Source organism: Python bivittatus, unplaced genomic scaffold, assembly GCF_059951505.1.
Source record: "Python bivittatus isolate LINGU-HERP-01145 unplaced genomic scaffold, Pbiv_v1 ctg000220_np1212, whole genome shotgun sequence".
Lineage (NCBI taxonomy): Eukaryota > Metazoa > Chordata > Lepidosauria > Squamata > Pythonidae > Python > Python bivittatus.
The window spans coordinates 925,063-946,934 of record NW_028277048.1 but is presented as its reverse complement, the minus strand read 5'-3'; the positions used below and the strand labels follow the sequence as shown (position 1 = coordinate 946,934).

At 38.8% G+C, this 21,872-nt stretch overlaps 1 protein-coding gene across 1 annotated transcript in view; it reads left to right on the top strand.

The window, feature by feature from the left end:
• Positions 1-306: 306 nt before the first annotated feature.
• LOC112540856 (alpha-2-macroglobulin-like protein 1) overlaps positions 307-21,872 on the top strand; it is a 48,740-nt gene continuing 27,174 nt past the window's right edge. The window contains exons 1-11 of the mRNA XM_088137572.1: positions 307-425; positions 3,461-3,644; positions 5,440-5,478; positions 5,941-6,085; positions 7,156-7,208; positions 7,547-7,567; positions 9,860-10,031; positions 12,301-12,385; positions 13,609-13,732; positions 16,924-17,038; positions 21,116-21,225. Coding sequence (XP_087993698.1) covers positions 358-425; positions 3,461-3,644; positions 5,440-5,478; positions 5,941-6,085; positions 7,156-7,208; positions 7,547-7,567; positions 9,860-10,031; positions 12,301-12,385; positions 13,609-13,732; positions 16,924-17,038; positions 21,116-21,225 — 1,116 coding nt within the window. The 5' untranslated portion in view covers positions 307-357. The remainder of the gene's footprint in view (positions 426-3,460; positions 3,645-5,439; positions 5,479-5,940; positions 6,086-7,155; positions 7,209-7,546; positions 7,568-9,859; positions 10,032-12,300; positions 12,386-13,608; positions 13,733-16,923; positions 17,039-21,115; positions 21,226-21,872) is intronic.

Sequence of the window (21,872 nt, the reverse complement as noted above, 5' to 3'; positions counted from 1 at the left end):
TCCTCTGATGCCCTGTTCCTGATTCTACTGAAATATACCTCAAGCTCATACTTCACTACATTCCTAAGCTTTAGAGAAAAAGATCTTGGTAGCAGCCAGGCTATCTGTCTCTCTCAAGACTATCGCAGTAATAGCCCATGCCAGGGAATGATGGGAGTTGATGCGTATTGCTTAATTATATCCAGAGAAGGAGAAAAGTAAATATGGAGATCATTGACCTGGGAAGGTGAAGTTCATACATCTCAAAGTACATATGTTCTTTGGAACAGGGTCTCTGGAAGAGTATTTAAGTATTTGCACCAGGACTCCAGTATTAGAGTGTAGATTTAACTATTGCTGCCTGTGAGAGGACAAGTCATGGGGACAGCCATCCGACTTTGGATCCTGGCTTTGCTGTCACAATCAGCTTTGGTCATTTCAGATCCGTAAGATTTCAGTTTTTCATTTCTCTTTGCCTAATCAATTTCATGGAGTGCAGATGCATCCATAAGAGCAAGAACAGAGCTTTTGGTATATGGGAGTTACTTTAATTCAGAATTCCCAAACTGAAGCGGAGGCAGCTTTTAGAGACAGGGTAAGCAGTGTGGTGACGCGGTGGTCCAGTGGCTTAATGACGCTGAAAGTTGCCGGCCAAAAATGGTCGACACTTCAGCGGTTCGAGCCCAGCTCCACGCAGCAGAGCGAGCTCCTGCTTCCTCCCCAGCTCCTGCCAACCCAGCAGCTCGAAAACGTATGTGAGTAGATAAATGGGGACTCTCACCCTGGTGGGAGGAAAAATGCTGGCGGCGCTTGCAAGGGAGACAGGAGCAGTTGCCGGTAATGCGGAAGCCATGCACGCCCCAAAAAGGCGCGAAGCAACGGGAACCCCGCCTCCTGCGCTTGCCAGCTGGGCTCTGCTCTAGGAAGGAAGCCATGCAAACCACTTCCGAAACACCTTCCCTTGAAAACTGCAGGGACTCGTCCAGGCAGTCACCGCAGAGTCAGTAACGATTGAGTGCGGATTAAAAAAAAAGTGTGGTGTCTGGGGCTACATCTGACTCTCTTTGACTCTGTTACATCTGATTTTTTAAAAAAAGCTTGAATGAATGAATAAATGTGAAGCAAGGAACTAGTCTCAGCATCATCTTCATTTCCATGAATGCCTTTGTCTACCCCACAGGTTTGTTTATAAAATAAAAATAGTGGCTGAGTGCTTTTGTTTGGAAGTATACTAGCATGCCTGGAAAAAATGCAAGGGTATTATGGGTTGAGGCAGCAAGATGTATGTGTGGGCAAGGCAAACCTCTTTGTAGGCTGGTTTTTGGAATGAGCAAGCTTTCCATGCAACCATTTTATGAGTGCTGGAAATTCCATATGTATTCTAGGCCAAAGTGCTGGAAATAGCAGTATGCAGCTTAATCCTATACATGCTTGCTTTGGAGAAATACCATTAAACTGAACAGAACAAGCATGTCCAGAATTGCAGCCTTGGGTTCCCTGGGAAGAGAGCACTGGAGAGCTTTCACATGATTGTAAACATTGCTCTTTTTATATATGTATAAACAGAGCCTGAGTGAAGGCAGTAAGCACTTCTGTAGATAGAATTCCAGAATCACTCAGGCATCTTCCACATTTGGAGACTTTTTCCAGTCTCCATAATGACAGAGGAAATCCTAGCAATCGGAAAAAAATCACCAGATGGCAACAATATTGAGTATGTATGTATGTCAGGGATATAGAACCTGCAGCTCTCCAGATATTAGTAAATTACAACTCCCAGGAACCTTCACTAGAGTGCCTGGCTGCTGGGAACTGAAGTTCAGTAAGATCTGGTGGACTTACAGGTTACCTACTTCTCATGTATATCTTAGGGCAATTCTACTCAGTGGCCTAAGCTGCTTGTCTCTCATTGCTGCTCCTGCCAACTTAACAAATTCCCACTGGATTGCAGTGGTTTGACAATGTGGCCTGGTTGGTGCTCAGTCTGGACTGAGGGTGGATCTGTGCTTTCTACTTGGCCCGCTGCTTCCTGAGTGCAGAAACAGACGGTGTCATCCTCATTACAGATCTACCACCCCACCCCACCCCACCCCATTTGAAGCTGCACTTTAAACTGGATGTTTCCTCTCCTGAGCTGACTTATAGCCTTCCAAGCAGAAGCAGATGGCCTGTAGTGCTTACTTCTGCTCTAGTGATACCCCATCTCGGATTGGTTACAGTGCCTGGCACACTCCCTCCCTCAAGTAGCTGGTTGCTGTCTTGGACAGCTGTTGTGTCTTACTTAGGCTGCTATGTTCTCTGCTAGTCAGCAGCTGCCATTTTTATCATCTCACTGTTGAACCAAAATGGCTGTTAGATCAATGAACTTTCCTTGCCCCATGGTTTCCCATCTCCTCTAGAAGCTCCATTCAACCCTCACATTTCTCAGTGGGTACCTTCTGGGTTTTGCTCAGGCTGGGTGAAGTATCCTCCTGCTGCTTTCTCTCTTGTCTGTAGTACTGCAGTGGTACCCTTTTCCTTTTTTAATCTTTAAATTGCAACATAACCATGTTGGAAGAAAGTTACAACGTTTCAGCAAATACTACTTTGCAACAATGAAGGACTGATGGTTCAGGTTCCAAGCAAACTTTCTATGGACCTAGGGTGGAACGAAAGATGAAGGAGAGAAGACTCCTACTCCTCCTTCTGTAGCCAGTCAAGGCTTGGGATGTTGCTAAAGAGAAGCACAAGTAGACCAATTGCTCAGAAGTGCTTGAGATGACTCAGGAAGTAAAACAATATTTCTGAAGTAGAGGCTGGAAACACCAGCAGGGGGTGGACTTGTACTACCCTGGAGGATGTCATGGTTTCTGCACTCAGGGGTTCAAGAGAAGTGCAGGTATGGACTTAGTCAAGTTTGCCACTCTTGTCACTGGCATTATTTCACAAAGAGCAGTACTGATAAATTAAGCTGACCAAAATAGGAGAAGGGCTTCTTGTAGGCATCTGTGCAGTTACACTTGCTTTCTGGCAAGCAGGGCCAGCTGACAAATGTATAACTATGCCTGACAGTCAGATTTGCACTAATGGGGGAATTGAGTTTTTCCAGTGACAAATATTTTAACAAGTACAAGTAGTCCCCAGTTTAAGAACAAGTGCTGTTCCCACGGTCTGTCCATAAGTCAAATTTGTATGTAAGCCAGAACAGTATTATATAATACTGTATAAGTAGTATTGTGTAATGAACTTGAACCATTGTGTATTTAACTTAATTTTTGCTGCAATAGGCTCTGTTCTTAACTATGGGTTGTCTGTAAACTGGGTATTCTTAACCTGGGGACTACCTGTACTAAGGTAAAAGTCTGATCAGTCAAAGACTAAGAATTGCTGAGAAAATAAGAGTATAACCTGATTTAAGTTGGCTGGAATTGTTAAATTCTTGAACTCACATAGTCTGGAATCCCCCCAGGCTATGAGATAACCTCTTTCCCTTATCTTCCAGTCATTACGTGGTGGTTTTCCCAGCCATAATTGATCATCCCAATATGGAAAAGTTCTGCATATTGCTACGCTCCCTCCAAGAGACTAACCACCTGTTGGTGACCTTGGAGATGAAAGCTCAGAACCACACCTTAGCGGAGAAGGACGTGGAAGCCCCAGGAACCTTTGAGTGTATCCGCTTCCAGGCAAGTTGCTCCATGGGAAGTTCTCAGCCTTCCTAACTAGAAAAAGAATACTCTGGAGAGACGTGGGCAGTCCTCTCACTGTAGCCCTGAAGAACTGGATTTGTTGTAACTATCACCTCCTTGCTTCCGTCAGATTAGCAAAACTCTCCATGTGAGTTAGTTCCGTATAGAAATTTTATTTCTATCAATCACTTCTGATGGCATGGAATGAGGCAGGGTATGGTTAAAAAAAAAAAAAATCAGCATCCACACTGGTGCGGGTGAAGTTCTACCTATTATTTGTGTGTGTCACAGGCAAAGCTTCAATTGCACAGTTGTGGCTGCCACCTTGACTTTCTTGACTGTACACTGTAGATGTCTCTGGAATGAGGGCTGGATAGACAAAAATTGGCCTCTAAAACAGTGTTTCTCAACCTTGGCAATTTTAAGATGTATGGACTTCAGCTCCCAGAATTCCCCAGTCAGTGTGCTTCTTAAAGTTGCCAGGGTTGAGAAACAATACTCTAGAAGAAGAGACAAATCTAATAGTCTTCTGGATGTGTTTGGGAAGCCTTCAAAGATGGTAAGAACATCCCCCTGCTCGTATTTCTCCACAACTGGTGTTGAGAGGTGGTACCTGATGCTGAGGGTATTTGTCTTCCTTCTCAGCAGCTGCTGAGAATCTTCTTCATTGGTAAGAAAATAATCACACTTGATTTAGCTGTGCTAACTCTGGAAATATCTGGGAGATTCACACAGTAACAGAGGATAGAAACAGCGAATAAAATTAGAGGAATATAATTTTAAAAGTAGAAGGAAAAAAGGTCCATAAAATAGCAGAAAAAAAGTGGTTTTTAAAAAATAAAAACAAAAACATAGGAAGGGCAAGTAAAACATGTCATTTGCCTTTCCTAGAGGCAACTCCTCCTGTGGTATATATTTCTTTCCTCACCTCCAGAAAACTCTGCAACTGTTCCAATATTGCTTTACTTAATAGATATTCTGTGGTCAGAAAAATGATGGGAAAAGTATATGGGGGAAATTATGAATGGCTATTGCTGAATCCTCTGTCAAATTCAGTGAATGAGGCATAGCTATTGCACAATAAATAATATTCTTTTACTGTGTTTTCAAAGGAGGAAAGGAGAATCTAAATGTATTATTCCCCATGAATTAATAAAGCCCAGAGTTGTTTTTTAATGAGATGGGCAGTGACAAATTTGATATATGAAATAAATAAATAAATAAATCTATCTGACCTACATCCTCAGACCACAAATGATTTTTTTAAGAATGATTTTTTAAATATATATAATTTTTTAAATTATATTTTATTATAATTTATATGGATCTTACAAATAAGTTTTTAAGCTTTGAACTCAACATTAGTTATTAGCTCATGAACACATTCATATTGATGAATCATATAAATTTGTGACCCATTCACAGTCTGAAAGAAAAATAAGCAACATTGATCAACGTTGAGTTTAAATTTGATAAAAGTTCAGTTGTAAAGGATTTTCTCTGCCTGGCTGTTTTTGGATTCATACAACATGGGAAACCATAATGTGGTTTACTTTTGACACAATATATTGTGTAGAACCAAGCACTTGTAAACCATGGTCTATTTGTGCAAACCCAGCCAGCTATAGTTTAGTCAACAAACAGAATTAACTGAACAATAGCTTTAGATGGTATGTCAACTCAGTCTTCTCTTGGGAAAGTAGCATCTTTGCAAGGAGCAGTCTATTTTATTGGTCGAGTGTGGGTACATTTAAAAGCCTTTGTGCTAAACTGATTTTTTTCTTCCCTTCAGGCCCCAAGCTTTGTTTCCACAAGCAAGACTATTTATGGTGTAAGTTTTGTCCTACATAACAAACTTTTTTCCTCTAATCCAGTTATTCCCATCATTAGAAGGTCCTCTTATAATTCCAATAATCTCCAACTGGCATCCCTCTGGCTATGGAAGGATTAGCATGACTGAAGAAAACGGAAAGAGTCCAAGGGGAGGGAGAGAAATGGAACAAAGATATTCAGGAGAAAGACAAAGTTTTGAGTGTGCTTGTGTGTATGCAGAGACACCCCCTGGGTGTCAAATGATGATGCCTTGACATCACACAAGTGTGTGAAAGCTTGTGTCTTGACAGTGCAATGCTGCTTTTCTCATTTTGATGGCAGTGCTGGATCCTAGGGGCACCTCTGGGTGCCTGCATATCTAATTTGAGACCTAGCTAGGGGAGGGGGATAGTGAACTGAGTACTTTTCTGTTCTCAGTCATCCCATTAATAAAACCGCTGTTCTCTTTTGCGTGGTGAAGGAAGAAGCAATAGTCAACGTGCATGTTGTCATCCGAAAGGGCAGCGCTGTGACCTTTGAGGCTCGGAAGAAGGTGCTGCTCAGGAAAGCTTTTCTCAGGCATCTCATACAACCAAGCAAGGCCTTATACAAGCAAGGAGAGATAGGTAAGCATGACTCCTTCCTAGAATCTACGTACATAGTACATTTACTTACATAGTAAAGTACATATTGGAAATTCCAAAGAAACCAAAAATCCCCAGTGGAACTTCCCAGAAAAAGAGTACTTTCTTACCTTAGAACTTTGAAGCAACGGTGTGGGTAATTCCAGGAAGGAGCAGCTGAGAGCAAATGTTCAGCTCGTCCCTTCCCGGCCAATGCACCAAAACTGTCAGGGAAAAAACCTCATTAAACACGGGAGACAGACACACCAGAACATAAGTCACTTCAAAGTTCTAACAGCTTTATTAAATGTTAGTTCAATAAGCAAGTAAAATTCAACCAATAGCATACAAGGTACTTAGATACACATTGCAATGCTGACCATTCACTTAGATTCACACCACAATGCCGACCACCCACTTAAATTCACATTGCAATGCCGACCAACTTGACCGAGCTGTCAGGTAGACAGCTTGACCAAGTGGGTACCGACCCCCTTGTTGCAATCCTTTTTATCCTCAAAAACCACAAACCACAGACATGACTCCTAGGTTTAGCAACTGATTCGTAACTTCCTTGGTGCTAATTTTACCATACTTTCCTGTTCTATTCGTCCCTGTCACGTCCTTTCCCATCAGCAAGTTTGCTTAGTCTTGCAAGTTTACTTATTTCCTGTCATTGCCCTAAAGGTCATCTCTTAGCTAATGTGGCTTTATTAAATGCTATCAAAACTAACATTAAAACATATAAAAGGCTACTAAAATTTTCCTCTCACAAAGAGAACTATGACGGCTACCTCTCCTCCTGGCACAGGGTCCTGCAAAGCAGGGTCTGTGGATAGTAGAGTAAGCATTGCAAGAGTAGGCAGTTAAAACAAAGCAGAGCTCCTTGCCAGTTAGCACACAGTCATTAATCTACCCCCAGCAAGATTTCCTTAATAAATGATGAAATGGTGAAAAAGCAGAAAAATTAAAGACTATCATCAACGTGGAGTGAAAAATAAAAAGGGGGAAATGGTGGGGTGCTGTCAAAATAACTAATATTTTCATATTTCATATTCATGTTTTTTTTCCAGCCAAGTTTCGCATTGTGAGGCTTGATGATGAATTTAAGGCCATTGATAAAAGCGTGAGTAGTGCTTTCTGTCATATGTGACTACTGCTCATGGACACCTATGCTAAAAACCTAAGTATCAGGAAGGTTGCCCTTCTGGGCCCATTAATGCTTTTTAAAAACATGTAATTGATGACAGTGCTGGATCCTAAGGGTGCTTTTAGCTGTGTGTATTTCTGTGAACTTATGCAGAGGCCCTGAAAGTTGTTAAGATTTTTGTTTAAGCTATCAAACCCACCAATCACACTACCTTTATTGTAGCAGTTCTTTGGTTGCCTTTACAGAACATTGGGGAAATGGAACATTTTTCTGTTCCTTTTAAACTTATTTTTTCACTCTCTCCTTCCTTACAGATCCCCCTGATATGGCTGAAGGTAAGATTAGCTCTCTTTTATTAAAATTCTTACAGTAACCTCAGAAGACCACTTAAACTATCTATGATACAGTTTTAATATGGCACAGAAGTTGAAAGTTGTCACATTATAAATGACAGCTGAGCAATTCCCAAGAGCAATGTTTAGGAACGTGCTGGGAATTTTTGGTTAAAGCCAAAGGCCACGATAGAGAACTGCAATTCTAATGCTCCCTAACTGCTATTATCAATTAATGAAATCTTTATTGCAGCCTTTGACCAACCTGAAAAAGTATAAGCAGAGAAATAAGAAACAGTAACACTAAAATCTAAATGAAGAGCTATGAATTAAAATGTATTATTGTTATTTAATGACTCTGGGCAGCTTACAAGTTAAAACATTAAAAACAAGGAAAAAATACAATAAAAGACAAATATAAAAGAATAAAAGATGGCAAGAATGACAAGAACCAGACAGAATAAAAAAGAAACAAACCCACGCAATCCAAGGGGGCTTCTATGAGACTAATTACATATTGGTTTTATGAAATTAATTATATATATAATATAGATATAGCCTTTATTTTAGTAAATCAGTTCTTAAATTGTTTAGAGCAGGGTTTCTCAACCTCAGCAACTTTAAGATGTCAACCCAGCATGCTGACTGGGGAATTCTGGGAGTTGAAGTCCACACATCTTAAAGCTGATAAGGTTGAGAAACTCTGGTTTAGAATAAGAAAGTGAACAGAAGAAGAGAAAAATGTAATATTGTTATACTGTTTATCTTTCCTTAACTTTTCTGTGCCTTAACTAAATGGGCCCATGTTTTAAATGCCAGAAAAGCAAATTTAGCAGTCATTATGTTCTTTGGGATCTTCATCTAACAGGAGCTATCGAACTTGGATTGGGCAATAGCTTAAGTAAAAGTTTGAATAAAGGGCTTCTAAAAACTCTACAGAAATTGCAATATAACAAGGTGTTAATTCAGTGGCTGCTGAGCCACCCGGGCACAGTCTTTCTGTGTAGGGTGCCTTCCTATATCTTCTTTTGAGAACTGCTGATAGAGGAACATTGAATCAGAGCCATGAAAAAGCCCTTCAATATTTCACAAACATTAGCTGGTCTAAATATTTTGCTGGCTTGAAGAAGTTTGCTTTCCTAATACTGTCTTCAGGGGTAATTTACTGTACTCTCTTTGTGCTTCTAGATTGAGGATCCTTTTTTCAGCATTAACATGGCCTTTTCTTGTCCCAGTGCCAATAAGGCCAGTTTCTTTGTAGGACTCAAGTAAATCTTGGTGTCCATCTCAAGAAATTAGAGTGGGTCCAGTCTGCTTTTCTAAGGAAATTATTTTGGGTGCCCTACTGAATGTCTAATGTAACACTCCAGAAGGAAGCTAGATTAATCAAAATTGTGATTACAGCATGGTAAAATGTCTTCAGATACCAAATTTAACATTTTGAATGCTGAGATTGGCTCCACTTATATTCAAGGATAGTTTTTACTGCCCTTGGAAGCAGAAAATTGAAGATAAAATACACTACCAATATACTAATTGGTATTATTATCCTTAAACAGACTTGAAATGGATTTAATATATAGCGTGGACTTCTCAATGAACACTGGGCATAAAATAATATCACTCATCTTTTACATTTGAAACTGTGTAAAACTCTCAGGACACAGGATGTCCAGAGTGCTGGCACTGAGAAGAGGGGCCTGAGGCCCAGCCATGGTGATGATTATCACCCCTTAAAGATCCAGAGCACCAGCAGCAGTGGAGAGGTGACTGCCCGAATCTCCAGGCAGTGCAAGTGATATTGAGGCCTGAGTTGACTGGGAAGGGTCACAGGAAAATTGGGCTATTATAAGAAACCATAGGTTTAGTGAAACCATAGTATGAGATTATAGGCTATAAGTATAAGAGAGTGAATAGGGTAAGACCATAAGAATTAAAACTTAATTGAAGAGGTTAAGAATAAATACTAGTGAAGTTTAAAAGTTTCTGAAATGAACAAGGCTAAAATCTCACCTTTGAGTGTAAAATCTTTGTTTGATAATGCTTTTGTAAAATCTTCAGTAGCAAAAAGTCCATGTCTACAAGAATTCTATCCCCTCTGTGCCTGAGCCAGTCACCATCCCTGAACTGACCCAGAAAAAGAGTCCCTTAGGAGTTTCCTGTTGCTAAAGTCCTCCATGTATTTGTAGTTAATACAAGCTTGCTATTTGACACAGCTCATTCTGTGATTCTGAGCACTGTTGCTGATGTCTACAGCCACCAAAATATAACAAATAGTTTTGATCTTCTGTGCAGGATCCTGATAAGAACCGAATTGCCCAGTGGGTGGATGTGAAGCCTCTTCATGGCATTGTGGATCTGTCTTTCCCTCTGGCCTCTGAAGCAGCCTTGGGCACATACACCATTGAAGTGGAAGACAAAGAACTGAGTTCTAAAGCTGATGGAGAATTCACAGTGGGGGAATACGGTGATGTTTCAAAGCGAGACCATATTAGCTGTTAGGGTTGGGGAGGCCTTTAAAACAGTATACAGTATATTACATTCCTATTCACTCATACACACACACTCTTTTCCGCCTCTCTAAATGATTGTGTGAGCATTTCAATAAACGCAAAGCCTACTTTTGCTTCCTAGGAAGTCTTCCTAGTCTTCCTAGTCTTGCTCTAAAAAAATCCACCCCCTTCTCCGCTATCAGAAAGACAAGGTGATACTTAAATGATAATTCTATAAATACATACCTGAGCCTATGTTGCATTGAACTCAGCAAGGCTTATTTCTGACTTGACATACAGAGAACTGTATAATATTCTCTTAATAAATAAGATCAGATCACCTAGTAAGTATGTATGTATATGTATGCACAGTTTGGCATAATGGAATGGTGCTGGACTGGGAATTGGGAGACATGAATTCTAGTCCTCTTATAGGCATGAAAGCCAGCTGGGTGACTTTGGGCCAGTCATTCTCTACTAGCTGTAGACTGGGAAGTTGAAAAACATCCCAGAAGAAGGTAATGAAAAATACTTCTGAAAATGTTTTGAAGAAAACTTCATGGACTTTTCCATGTAATCACCAGTAGTCAAAATTGACTCAAAGGACTATAGCAACATCTTTCTCTCTCTAAATAATAAATACATATAAAGCATATTATGGTGGGTCTACAATGTCCAGTTTGTTTGTTTATTTTTCAAATTAGTGTTTCCCATATTGCATATTTTTCCTCAAAATGGTCATGATGTCTTCATCTAGTGTTTGTTGTTGTGATGGACTTTTGAGTCAGTCCTGAGTCCTGGTCACTACAAGGACAGGTACCTGCAGTTTTCTTGGCAACATTTTGGAAGTGGTTTTGCCAGTATCTTCTTCCTAGAGCTGAGAGAGGGTGACTGGCTTTTGTGCCTCAGTGGGGATGAGAATTCACAGTCTCCTGTTTCCTATTCTAGTGCAAAATGCAAAATTGAAAAATGGAGGTGCCACAACTAAGAAATTGTTCTCATTTTTCACATACATGTCATTATTAACCCAGATTTTCCCTTGGTACCCTTTCAATTTCAATGTAAGAAAGAAAAAAGAGATTAAAAGCAAAGTGAAGGAAAGTAGGCAAATTCCTTTGACAAATAAATATTTTTAGGAATTATTCGTACTGAATTATATAGAATGATTTAACTTCTAAGGTTATAGAAAAATAGTTTTGTGTGTGTGTGTGTGTGTGTGTATATACCCACAGTCTCCCTAAATAGACATTTTTGGCTTATTCTTTAACAGAGTCTTATCCAATCTATCACCCTCCATTTACATTCCAGTGGGAATTCTGGAAGTATATGTGGTGCACACCAGCATTGAAATGACTGGTTTAGAATAACAGTACATTTTTTACAGTGGTCACAATTTCTGCACTAGTGAATTATAGCATCACTAAGCCATCACTGTGACAATGTAAACTGGTTTCTGATAACTGCATTAAATTAACCTGGGCTAATATTTGATTTTTATTGAATAAAACACATTATTTGCATTTTAGGCAATTAATGCCATGTGTAATTTGCCTCTTTATTGTCATTCTTACAAGGCAAGGCCAACCAATTTCTGAGGTACATTTCTCTCAAATTTGTAGCATGTGATCCTGCCCCCAAGGGAGAAACCGCTCTGGAGAACAGATGGAACCATTAGAATTAAAAGCAAAGAAGTTCCAAGGGCAAACCTTCCCTGACCCACAAATACACAAAGATCTTGGAGACAATGTATTTAAAATATGTTAACCTAAGAAGACCCCAGAAGACCTCTTTAGTTCTCTCTTCTGGTTCCATAGTCATCAAGCAGCTGCCTATAGGAAACCCTCTGTTGTTGGAGATAAAATAGATTTTGAATGTGTTTAATCCATGTTTAAAGGTACCCAAGCTGACATTCATATAACGGTGAATTCTGTAGATTAACTCTGTGCTAGGTGTAGAAATATTTCTGTTGATCTATCTTGAATATTCTCCCACCTAACTTGGAAGAATTGGGTTCTAGGACTTTTAGCAGCAGAGATGATTTCATGTCTGTTTTTGTCATGTTCTCATCTTTTCCTAGGCTTAAAAAGCCCAAACTTTCATGATGGGATTTGCTCTAACCCCAAACCAATTTTTTTGTGGCTTACTAAATTGTTTAGTAATATTGTGGTTGTGCATGATGGATTCATCCTTATGTGAACTAATTTTTCCATTTCCTTTCTTCTTTGGCCTATTGGATGATTACAGAGCTGCCTAGATTTGAAATTTTCTTCAAGTATCCATCATTGGTCACCATTTTAGACGAAGAATTTCAGCTCAATGTCTGTGGCAAGTAAGTAAATCTTGAGTGTAAACTAAGCTTCCTGTTCCCCTGGTTTTCATTTTAAAAAAATTTAATTTTTTGAAATGGGAAAACAGTGGCACACTTTAACATTATCTTTATGGACAAGAATGCCTCTGGGTTACACAAAGATTTTTGAAATGTAAGCTGAGATAGGTAAGGTAAAATAGGGTGGGAAGTAACTTCATCAACTTTCCTTCTAGCAATTGGAGTTGTGCTATTTGACTGCTAAACAGCAACCATCATTTTGTTTCTCCGTACTCCACATCCATGGTTCAAAATATTTGCCTTTCTGTGAAAAAAATGTTTTTCCATAGATTTGTCATGTTTAATCTTTTTAAACCAAGAGCCCTGCGACAGGGGTCTCCATTTTATTGCATTGCTGCTGTTCTCTCTCTCTCTCTCTCTGCCCTTTACAGTGTATGTTTATAATGTCCATGAAAAAGGGCAATGTATACTCTTCACTGTTTCTGTCTTCTACCTACAGTCTTCCTACATCTTTAGAAAGTAGAAATTGAAACAATGTATTTTTATTGAAATTTACACCAATTTGATAATAATGTTATATGTCTATTCCTTGCCCCTTAACTGAAGGAGTACCATGTAGCTTGTACCAGTCTAAAGTGGGAAAATACTCTTACTCTCATAAATTACTAAACTACCAAACCTTCTTTTTCTTGTTTTTTCAAGACTCCAGACTTTTTTCTTCATGCCAAATGCTTGTGGCACTGCATTTACAGAGATGGCCCATCACATTTGCAGATAGGCATTTTCTCCCAAGGCTTTCAAACTTTTAAAATTCAAAACATAATTTTGTGCTTTGCTCTGTCCATTGAGGACTGATTCACAACGGGGCAGGGCAGTTTATGAAGCAATTGGAAATGAAGAACAAGTTCTTTGGGGGGGAAAGGAAGAGCTTATCTATTGTTACAAGATTTCTCTGCAGCAGGACAGAACTGGGTCGTTGTTGCATTTTCCAAAAAGATTTCCCAGCTGAACCTGCAACCATGTGTTTTTCTGGAGGTCTTCCATTATATTAATAACTGGGCTTGACCATACTTAGACCTGCCAGGTCAGCTCAGTTGATTTGAAGGAATCTTTACATTTTAACTCCTGATATATTCAGGATTCCCTCTGGTGCAGCACAAACCATTCCTTTACACTCAAGCATATTTCTTCCATACTTCCATATTTCTTCTGTTTGTTTCTCACAGGTACCCATATGGAAAACCTGTTCGAGGAAATGTGTATATCAACTTGACAAGGAAGGCATCAGAAGCCTTTGGAATCGTTACACAAATAGATTTGCCTAAGATTGTAAAAAGTTACAGTGAGCGGGTAAGGTTGCCTTTGTGCAAAGGAATGTTTGGATGAATTGCTTACTCCTTTTCTTTGGTTTACAGACTGAAGGTCTGACGTTACCCTTATCATCCCCCTTTATTCCCAAAGGCAAAGACAGTGGATGGAAAGGACAGTGAATGCTAAAGTTAGGTCAACAGGGAGGATTTCTCAGTTAAACCCTAACCCTTTGGGATTAGCAGACATTGAGTAAGAAATAAGAGGAAGGCTTGCTAATATTAAGACAAGGTGAAAATCTATTGTGTTTCAGAAAGAGTCTTAATCAGGGGCCATTTTTTCTTCAAAGGGTGTGTGTATTGTTATATTTATATCCTGCCTCTCCACCAGAAGCTCATACACATATACAGACATGAATATGCAAACATATGCATGAGACTGATATTATATAAAAAGGTAACTAATAGAATAACTTGAAAAACCTGTGAATCCTTGCCCATTTACTCTACTTTTGAGATAAGAAATGTTATGCAAAATACTGAAAAAGAGTGAGAAGTAATGAACAAAAGAAATTAAAAGCCAGTCATAAGAGAAAATGAAATCTAACTAAATCTAATCTTTTTTACCAATTTTCAAAGCAACTTTTTATTTCCATCAAAATTGCTCTGCATTTTATCTGCCTCTTTTAATCTCAATTGTGCTTTGATTACATTCTTTGCATCTGTTTTACACAATATATTTTTCTTAGCTTTGTTTTATTTTGTAGTAAATCATTTTCTTACATGTTTTTCCTTACCCACAGCCTCTTTCACTTCAACGTTACTTTTTCATATTTCTTATTAGCATAATTCTACACATTTCTGTCTGTCCCTTGTCCCATTCATACCTCTCACCTTGTATCCTTCTCTAATTTTCTCAGTCTTTCATTATGAATAATCAAATTGCTTTTCAATGTATTCCTTTTCTATATGAATGCATGAATAGACTTATGCTTAAACCATCTATTTGAAGCAGACTTATTTGTAAGAAGATTAAAAACTACAGATAGTCCTCGTTTAGTGACCACAATGGGACCAGCAACTTGGTTGTTAAGTGAAGCAGTCAGTAAGTGAAACTGTGACTGTGCTTGTGATCTTACTTCAGCTTTCCTTTCCTTTACAGACCTGCGAAGGTCATAAATGTAAGGATTGGTTGTAAAGTTACTTTTTCATCACTGTTGTAACTGTGAATGGTCACTAAATGAGGCAGTCGCTAAACAACAACTACCTGCAAATGCCACTTTCATTCATTCTTGGGTCTTCAAATGGCCCAGTAATTTTTTGTTTTCTCTTGTTTCATTCCTACCATCCAGTCATGCCTCCTAAAATGGAAATTTTCCCCGGATCATATTCATTCAGAATATTGCTCAACTTGTCCCAAAACTAATCTCTGATTTTTCCATTTTTGCAACTTACCACCTGAACCATTCCTTTTTCAGTGGAGCATAACATGCCACAATTACCAACCTATTTTCATATGCACCCATAAAACCTGCATGACACCAGTTCATACTTTCTGACATATATTTTAGCCCTTTCATCCATAATTAAATCTGCATGTTCACTTCCTTGCATGTATTTATCAACTCCACTCTATAAAATCAAGATTACCTTCTTTCAGATCGGTGACATCCTTCTCCTTTCTTAGGTTTACAGGCATACAAGATGAATAATTTATTTCATTTAATTTATTAAATCATGCTGTTTACTATTTCTCTAACATTCCAAGTCACAATCTTTCATATCTCATGGAGTTCACCAAATGGACCCATAGATATTGATGTCCACCATCCATCATAGCTTTAATCAGCTAAGGCATTCACATAATGCTTTTTAGTAAGATGGAGAGGGTGTAGACTAGGCTGCCAGCCTTTGTTGTACCTGTACAGCACTGCTTGCTAATAGTCAGTTTTACTATAGTTTGGCCAGTATGCCATCTACACAAGCAGAGCCTAATTTTACATTAAGGATGCTCACACTATTCTGTGCAAGTTAGACTCTGTGATCTAGAGATCACTTTGCAAGCCTACACACTGTTGCCCACTAGCTAGGATCCCCTAGGATTTTGAGAGATGTAAAGAGATAAAGCCCCCAAAGAAGGATCTATACATTTAATAAATATGTTTCTTGTAACATTAGCAGGCTTTCCTCTTTCTTTTGCTTTTTGGTGCTATCCACATTATTTAATTCTAGTAGCTTTAATTAATTAATTCTAGTGCCATGCTCTCCCTGAAATTATCTAAACCCCCTGTAAAGGTTGAAGGTTGGCTAGATTATGTTTTGTGGTAGTAAATTCCAACGTTTAAGTATGCTCTGTAAATGTAACAAAAAGTACTGTACTCTTTTTTTGGTTTGGCTTGGGATATCTTACTATTCAGCTTCATTATGAGCAGTTTTATATGCCTTGATAATGTCCTTTTCCCCTTAAGTTAAAGAGTTTTAAGACTGGAAATCTGGGTTGTCTGAGACTTGCTCCAGTCTCTTGATCATACTAACTGCATTTTTCTTTTCTAGCTATGCAGTAAGGAGTGCTGAACAGCATGTAATGCAGGACTGCAAGCTTGGTCACACAAAAGATTTAGAGAGAAGCACCATAATGTCCAGTTTCATTTTGTATTGCTTTCCTAATGGTTCCTAACACAGAAGTACCCTTTTGCACAGCTATAAGAGCTTCAACCAAGATATTATAAGTTTTGCCAAAAATGGCAACTCTGCATCTATTCTCCACTCTCTTGTAGAGTTAGAAAATGTATGAATTGATGTGTCATTAATATATTTTTTCACACTTTATTTTATATGATCGGATTGGATCAAATCACACATTTCACAGACTGACTTTACAGTTACAGGAAGGAGAACCCTTTATTCCTCTTCAGGGGCAGGCAAATGTTAGGTTGCCTTAATATTCCATTTGAGCCTGCTCTCAAGCCTTTGGGGTGCTTATATGACTGGTCTAAGTTTGAAAAGGAATGTGCGTGGCAAAGATATATCAGATGCTGAAACATTTGTTGCCCCTACTAGCTGTGGTGCAATTTAATTATACTAGTGGTACAACAGCAGCATTGTATTCCAAAGGATGTCTAAGCAGTTCTGAGTAACTGGTGCAACACAAAAGAATCATAATCCACCTGTTCAAGGGGTTAAGGTTAGGGCTGTGTTAATCTGTGTTTGTGTTTTGTTTTTTTATAACTCTAGACAGACAAGACTGGTTGTGCCACTTTTACTATTAATGGGACTGATATTAATCTGCTTGTAAAAGGCTATGAGAACCTGATGGCATTATCTGCAGTACTGGAGGAGGAAGGAACAGGTACAAGGAAATGCAGTGTTTAATATTCTTCTAAGAGTTTGGGTTCATTTCTGTGTTGTATCTGAGTTTTTGACCCTTCGCACCTATATTTGTCCACGGAAATCCCTTGTGGGATTTAACAAAAGGTGAAATACCACTGTTTATTTATTTTATGGAAAATTGTGTGGCTGCCCATCTTAAAACAAATTTGGGCAGCTGAGGAATGTGGTATTGTTAATGTGCCAAATTGTCCATATCTGATCATCTCTCTAGCTCTCCAGGCTTAGCCATCTAACCCAATGGGCCTTGAGCAAGGCCTTGGCCCACAAAGGGTCCTGTCTTGGTTGTGGGGTATCATGACAAGTTCTTGCTAGACATACCACCATGGTCTTTCTCCAGGAAAGGAAATGAACTGTGGCAGAATTATCATAGGAGCCTCTCTGGGTTTTGTCCTGGGGGAACGGTATGGAACATCTCTTGCTAGATTCTCTGCTTTTCCCTTCTCCCACTGAGAAAAGTGCTAAATAATAAAACCATCCTGTAAAAGGTGGAGCCATAGTCTGTGCAGAGTACATTTCTAACTACAGGAAATAGGGATTAATCTTCTCTGCTGATCAAGTTCCATCTGTTTATGTCATCAGTCCATCAGGGTCGTGGGGGAGTGGAAACCTTATGCAAAACTACTTATCCAAGATGATTCTGCAAGTTTACTTGGACTTAGACTAACTCTGTCTTTAAGATAAAAGTGAAGTCTGCAAATTCAAACATCTCCTTCCCCGCAAAACATTCTAACTAATCCAAAAACTGGGGAGTTCTTGGGGTTCTCTGAGCTTGGTTGTTTTCTTGCAAATGTTTCATTACCCAGCTAAGTAACATCTTCAGTGCTAGAATGGAGTGGGGTTTGCTCTCTGTTTATATACAGTGGATTGCCCTGCCAGTGTTGTTGGTGGTGGGGGGTTCTCCTGGTAGTTCTTTGATTATGGTATTGTTTACTGCTTGATTGTCTGACTAGTTATAATCTTGGTGTTAGACTTGGTAATTACTATTGCTCCACCTTCTTCCAAGGGTATGAGTTTACCTGGAGTTCTCCCCTTTAACACCGGTGTGTGGGAGAGGTCAGATCTATGTCCTTTCCTGGAAATACAAAAGAAAAAATATTATAAAAATTATCAAATGATCACTACCTCCTAGGCCTGAATTGTGAGACATGTGCTGGGAAATCAGTGCCCTCTTTCCCCTTTTGGAGATAGATCAATCTTTCTGGCAACAAATATATTTGCTTCATTAAAAAAGTAAAAAAAGTATCTAAAAATTCCTTTTGTTGCTTTAAATAATCATATGTAAAACATTCAGTGACAAAAGAGATAAGAAGATATGTCTGTTCAAAACATAGAAAGCAATTTTAAAACAACCTCCAAAGGAAAAAAAGTACAGAAAAAGATAGAAGATTCTGGGTACAACATAGAATGATACTGATCTGCTATTAAAATAGAACAACTCTGTTGGGAAGAGATACCAATTTGTATAAAGTACACTAGGATTCACCAGAGATCATCAAGTAGTCTTAAACACACAATAAAATAAACCATACAATCCTAAGAAGATTTCTAGCTAAACTTCTTTAGCTGTTCCTTAGAGACACACATATTTCTTGAAGCAAAAGTTTCCTCTTTGCTATCTGAATTTCCTGGGTTCCTGTAGTGTAGCAACCTTTAACCAAAGGCTGAGGAGAAATATTACTTTAGCTCTTTCTCTAAAGAGTGTCTAAATTCTGTTTGGATTTTATTTTCTTTTTCTTTTTTTTCTTTTTTTCTCAAATATAATTTGTATTAAGAATTTTAATTACAGTAGTAAAAACTAATACAAACTAAACTTAGCGAAAAAGAAGAGAATGGAAAGAAAGAATAAAAAATGCAAGAGTAAAAAGGAAGAAGAAAAGAAAAAGAGAATATAATAAAGAAAAAGAAAAGAAATATATAAACCCCCACCCTTACCAGCACTGGCAAGGCAGGCCACACCACATAAATAGAGCGCAAACCCCATCCCATTTTAGCACTGAAGATGTTACCGAGCCAGGTAATGAAACGTTTGCAAGAAAAGAACCAAGCTCAGAGGACCCCAAGGACTCCACAGAAATATATAAAGAAGTGACTTCCAACCTTCATCACAAGTATAGACAAATTTAATAACTGTTCACCCCCTGTAAGGTTAATCAGAGATCTCTTCATCCCATATCCTGTCCCTTATCTATAAACAAATCCATAAAACATCAACTTTTAAATCTTTTTCAGTCACCAAAATGTCTGTAAAGGGTTGTCAGAACATTGCAACAAAATGTCTTAGTTTAACCTTGATCAAAAAAACCAACTTTATATTCCTTCCTTTTACTTCTAACAGTCTTAACCTTTAATTCAATCAAATATTGTTGTAGGATTTGATTTCTCTTCAATTCTTCTTTATCCCATCATACAGATTTCTTCAAGTCTTTAACAAGCCTCTTTTGTAAATCCAATCAGAAAACTTTTTCCAGATCATTCTCTTGGTTTACCATTTGTATTTCCCTTTTAATTTTTAAAACATCACCCAGTTTCTTTTGTATGTTTTGCTTGGATTTTAAAAGAAAAAAAACTTTTTCTTTCCAAAAGAGGAGGGTCTAGGAGGATCTCCTTTGCTCTTGTGCTCGTGCAACTGTGACTTATGAAGATGCATTTTGGAGAAGTCTATCTGAGAAAATATGTGTCTGCCAATATATGTCTTTCTGAATTCTGCTGGCTAACATGAGAAGCTGGCAAGCAGACTGGCTTTTCACAACAGAACCAGAAATCAAATTCACCTCGTAGGCAGTAGAAGTCTACTAAAAGCCTATTGATCTCATATCATGCAGGAAGCAGCAAAGAGGGCAGAATTAAGAGCTTTGTAATTAATATTGCAAATCTTTGCAACTGACTTTTGAGTAAATGTTTCAGAAGGGCTTGGGTAGGGATAGTGAAAGACTTACACAATGCATTGTGGAACCACTGTATATTTTTAGTGCTGTTTCCAGTTGATTGTAGAACACCAGTGCCTCAACATTGTTTAAGAGACCATAGTATTGAAGTAACTATGGCCAAGCATCTATTTGCTTAACATGACTAGTAATGGCTTTTTAAGAGGTCCTTCACGTCCTTTCCATCTGCAGTCCTTTACAGTAGTTGGAAATGCTAAAAACTGAATTCAGAATATTCTATATGAAAACGCTGTTCCTTCCACTGAGTTACAGACCTCCAAAAATTATTGTAGAATGTTTCAATATGTAGTGCAGACTCACAACAAATGTTATCTCGAAAGAAAATCCAAAGTAATAAATAAGATTCATAATCTGTGCCTTCCTATGCAAGAGGCACCATTAGGACTAAAATATACCAAGCTTTACTGTATCACTTGTAGTTTTGTGATTCTCTTTTATTTTGGCTATAAGTGGAGGCTATGGCATGGGCAGTCAGGAGCAAAAAAAGGAAAAAACCCTTTTTCCCCATGCTAAAATCTGTCAGAGATCACTCCTCCAAAGTTGTTATTTGGCTTGTGATTGAACTTTTCAATAGCTAAAGCCAACCTTAAAATATTATTGGTGCAAATGCAGTGGCAGTGAATAATAGCTTAATAAAATAATTGAGGAGGAGGTGAGTGGGAACTTGGCAAGGAGAGATAGTGTTGCTTCCAGACCGAGAGCTCCTGGTGCTTATCATTTAGAAGAACCTCTGCAGCTATTCTCTCTTATTTACTGTGGCATATTTTGGTGGAAATGAAAAAGAAAACAGAAGTAGTAGTAGGAAGACAGGAAAGATCAGAATTTCACCTAGGCTGTCATAAGTAAGGCAGGATGATTGTACATTAAACTCCCCCTTTAGAAGCCCCTCTACTTCATCCTCATACAGGCTTCAACACACATGCATGTTCTCCTTATGGTCCTCCTATTACTTTTTCACGTTTAGTTTTGTCCTCCTGCTTAGCAAGAGGATGCCTTGCTTTCATATCTTTTTCTGGGCTTCTGAAAGAAGGAAGGAATGTAACTATCCCATCAAGTTTTTCTGGCATCCTTTCTATCATCTCTCCGTGTAGGACTGAAGGCGACAAAAAAGGACAACATTCCTATTGCTACCAGTGAAGTGGATGTGGCATTTGGGGAACTCAATCCTTTCTATAAGCAAGGTTTCCCTTACTCTGGAAAGGTAACATCCCAACTGAATCCACTTTTCCAGTTTAATAAGGAGTTATTAGCATTGCAACTTGGAATGTAAGAGGAGTAAAGGGTAAATAGTATGAATTAGCGGATGAAATAAATGAAATATATTTCTGTGAAACTAACAGCTCTTCTGAACAACAGCACTGAAGTGTTCCTATTGTGCATGGCAGCTGGCAGAAAACTATGCTGGCTTTAAAAGTGCTGTCCTCATCTCCAGCTTCTACTGCCTTGGCAACAAAGCAGACAGGGCTTCTGTCTGCATCAGTAGCAAAGAGGAGGTGACAACAGGTAGAAGGGGGAACCCTTTCTTTGATGCCATTTAGAAGATCCCACAGCTCTTCTGCTGTCAGTTCTCTGATCTCATGGAGTGATTGCTCTGTGGGGCTGAGGAAAGGGCAGGAAAGGAGCTGTTCTTTACTGCTTCTCTGCGGTTTCTTTTCTTGCCACCAATGGGTGTCAAGAGAAGAGGAGGAGAAGGAGGAGGATTGAGTCTTTTCAGTACAAGGTCTCCCACCATCAAAAAAGTCTCTCTTCCCCATGAAGTAGTGGCTGACGTGGGGTGGAACTGCCCCCCCCAGTGGTGAAACAGCCAATTAGCTGAATACCTAGTTTGTTTGAAAACTGTACATAAAA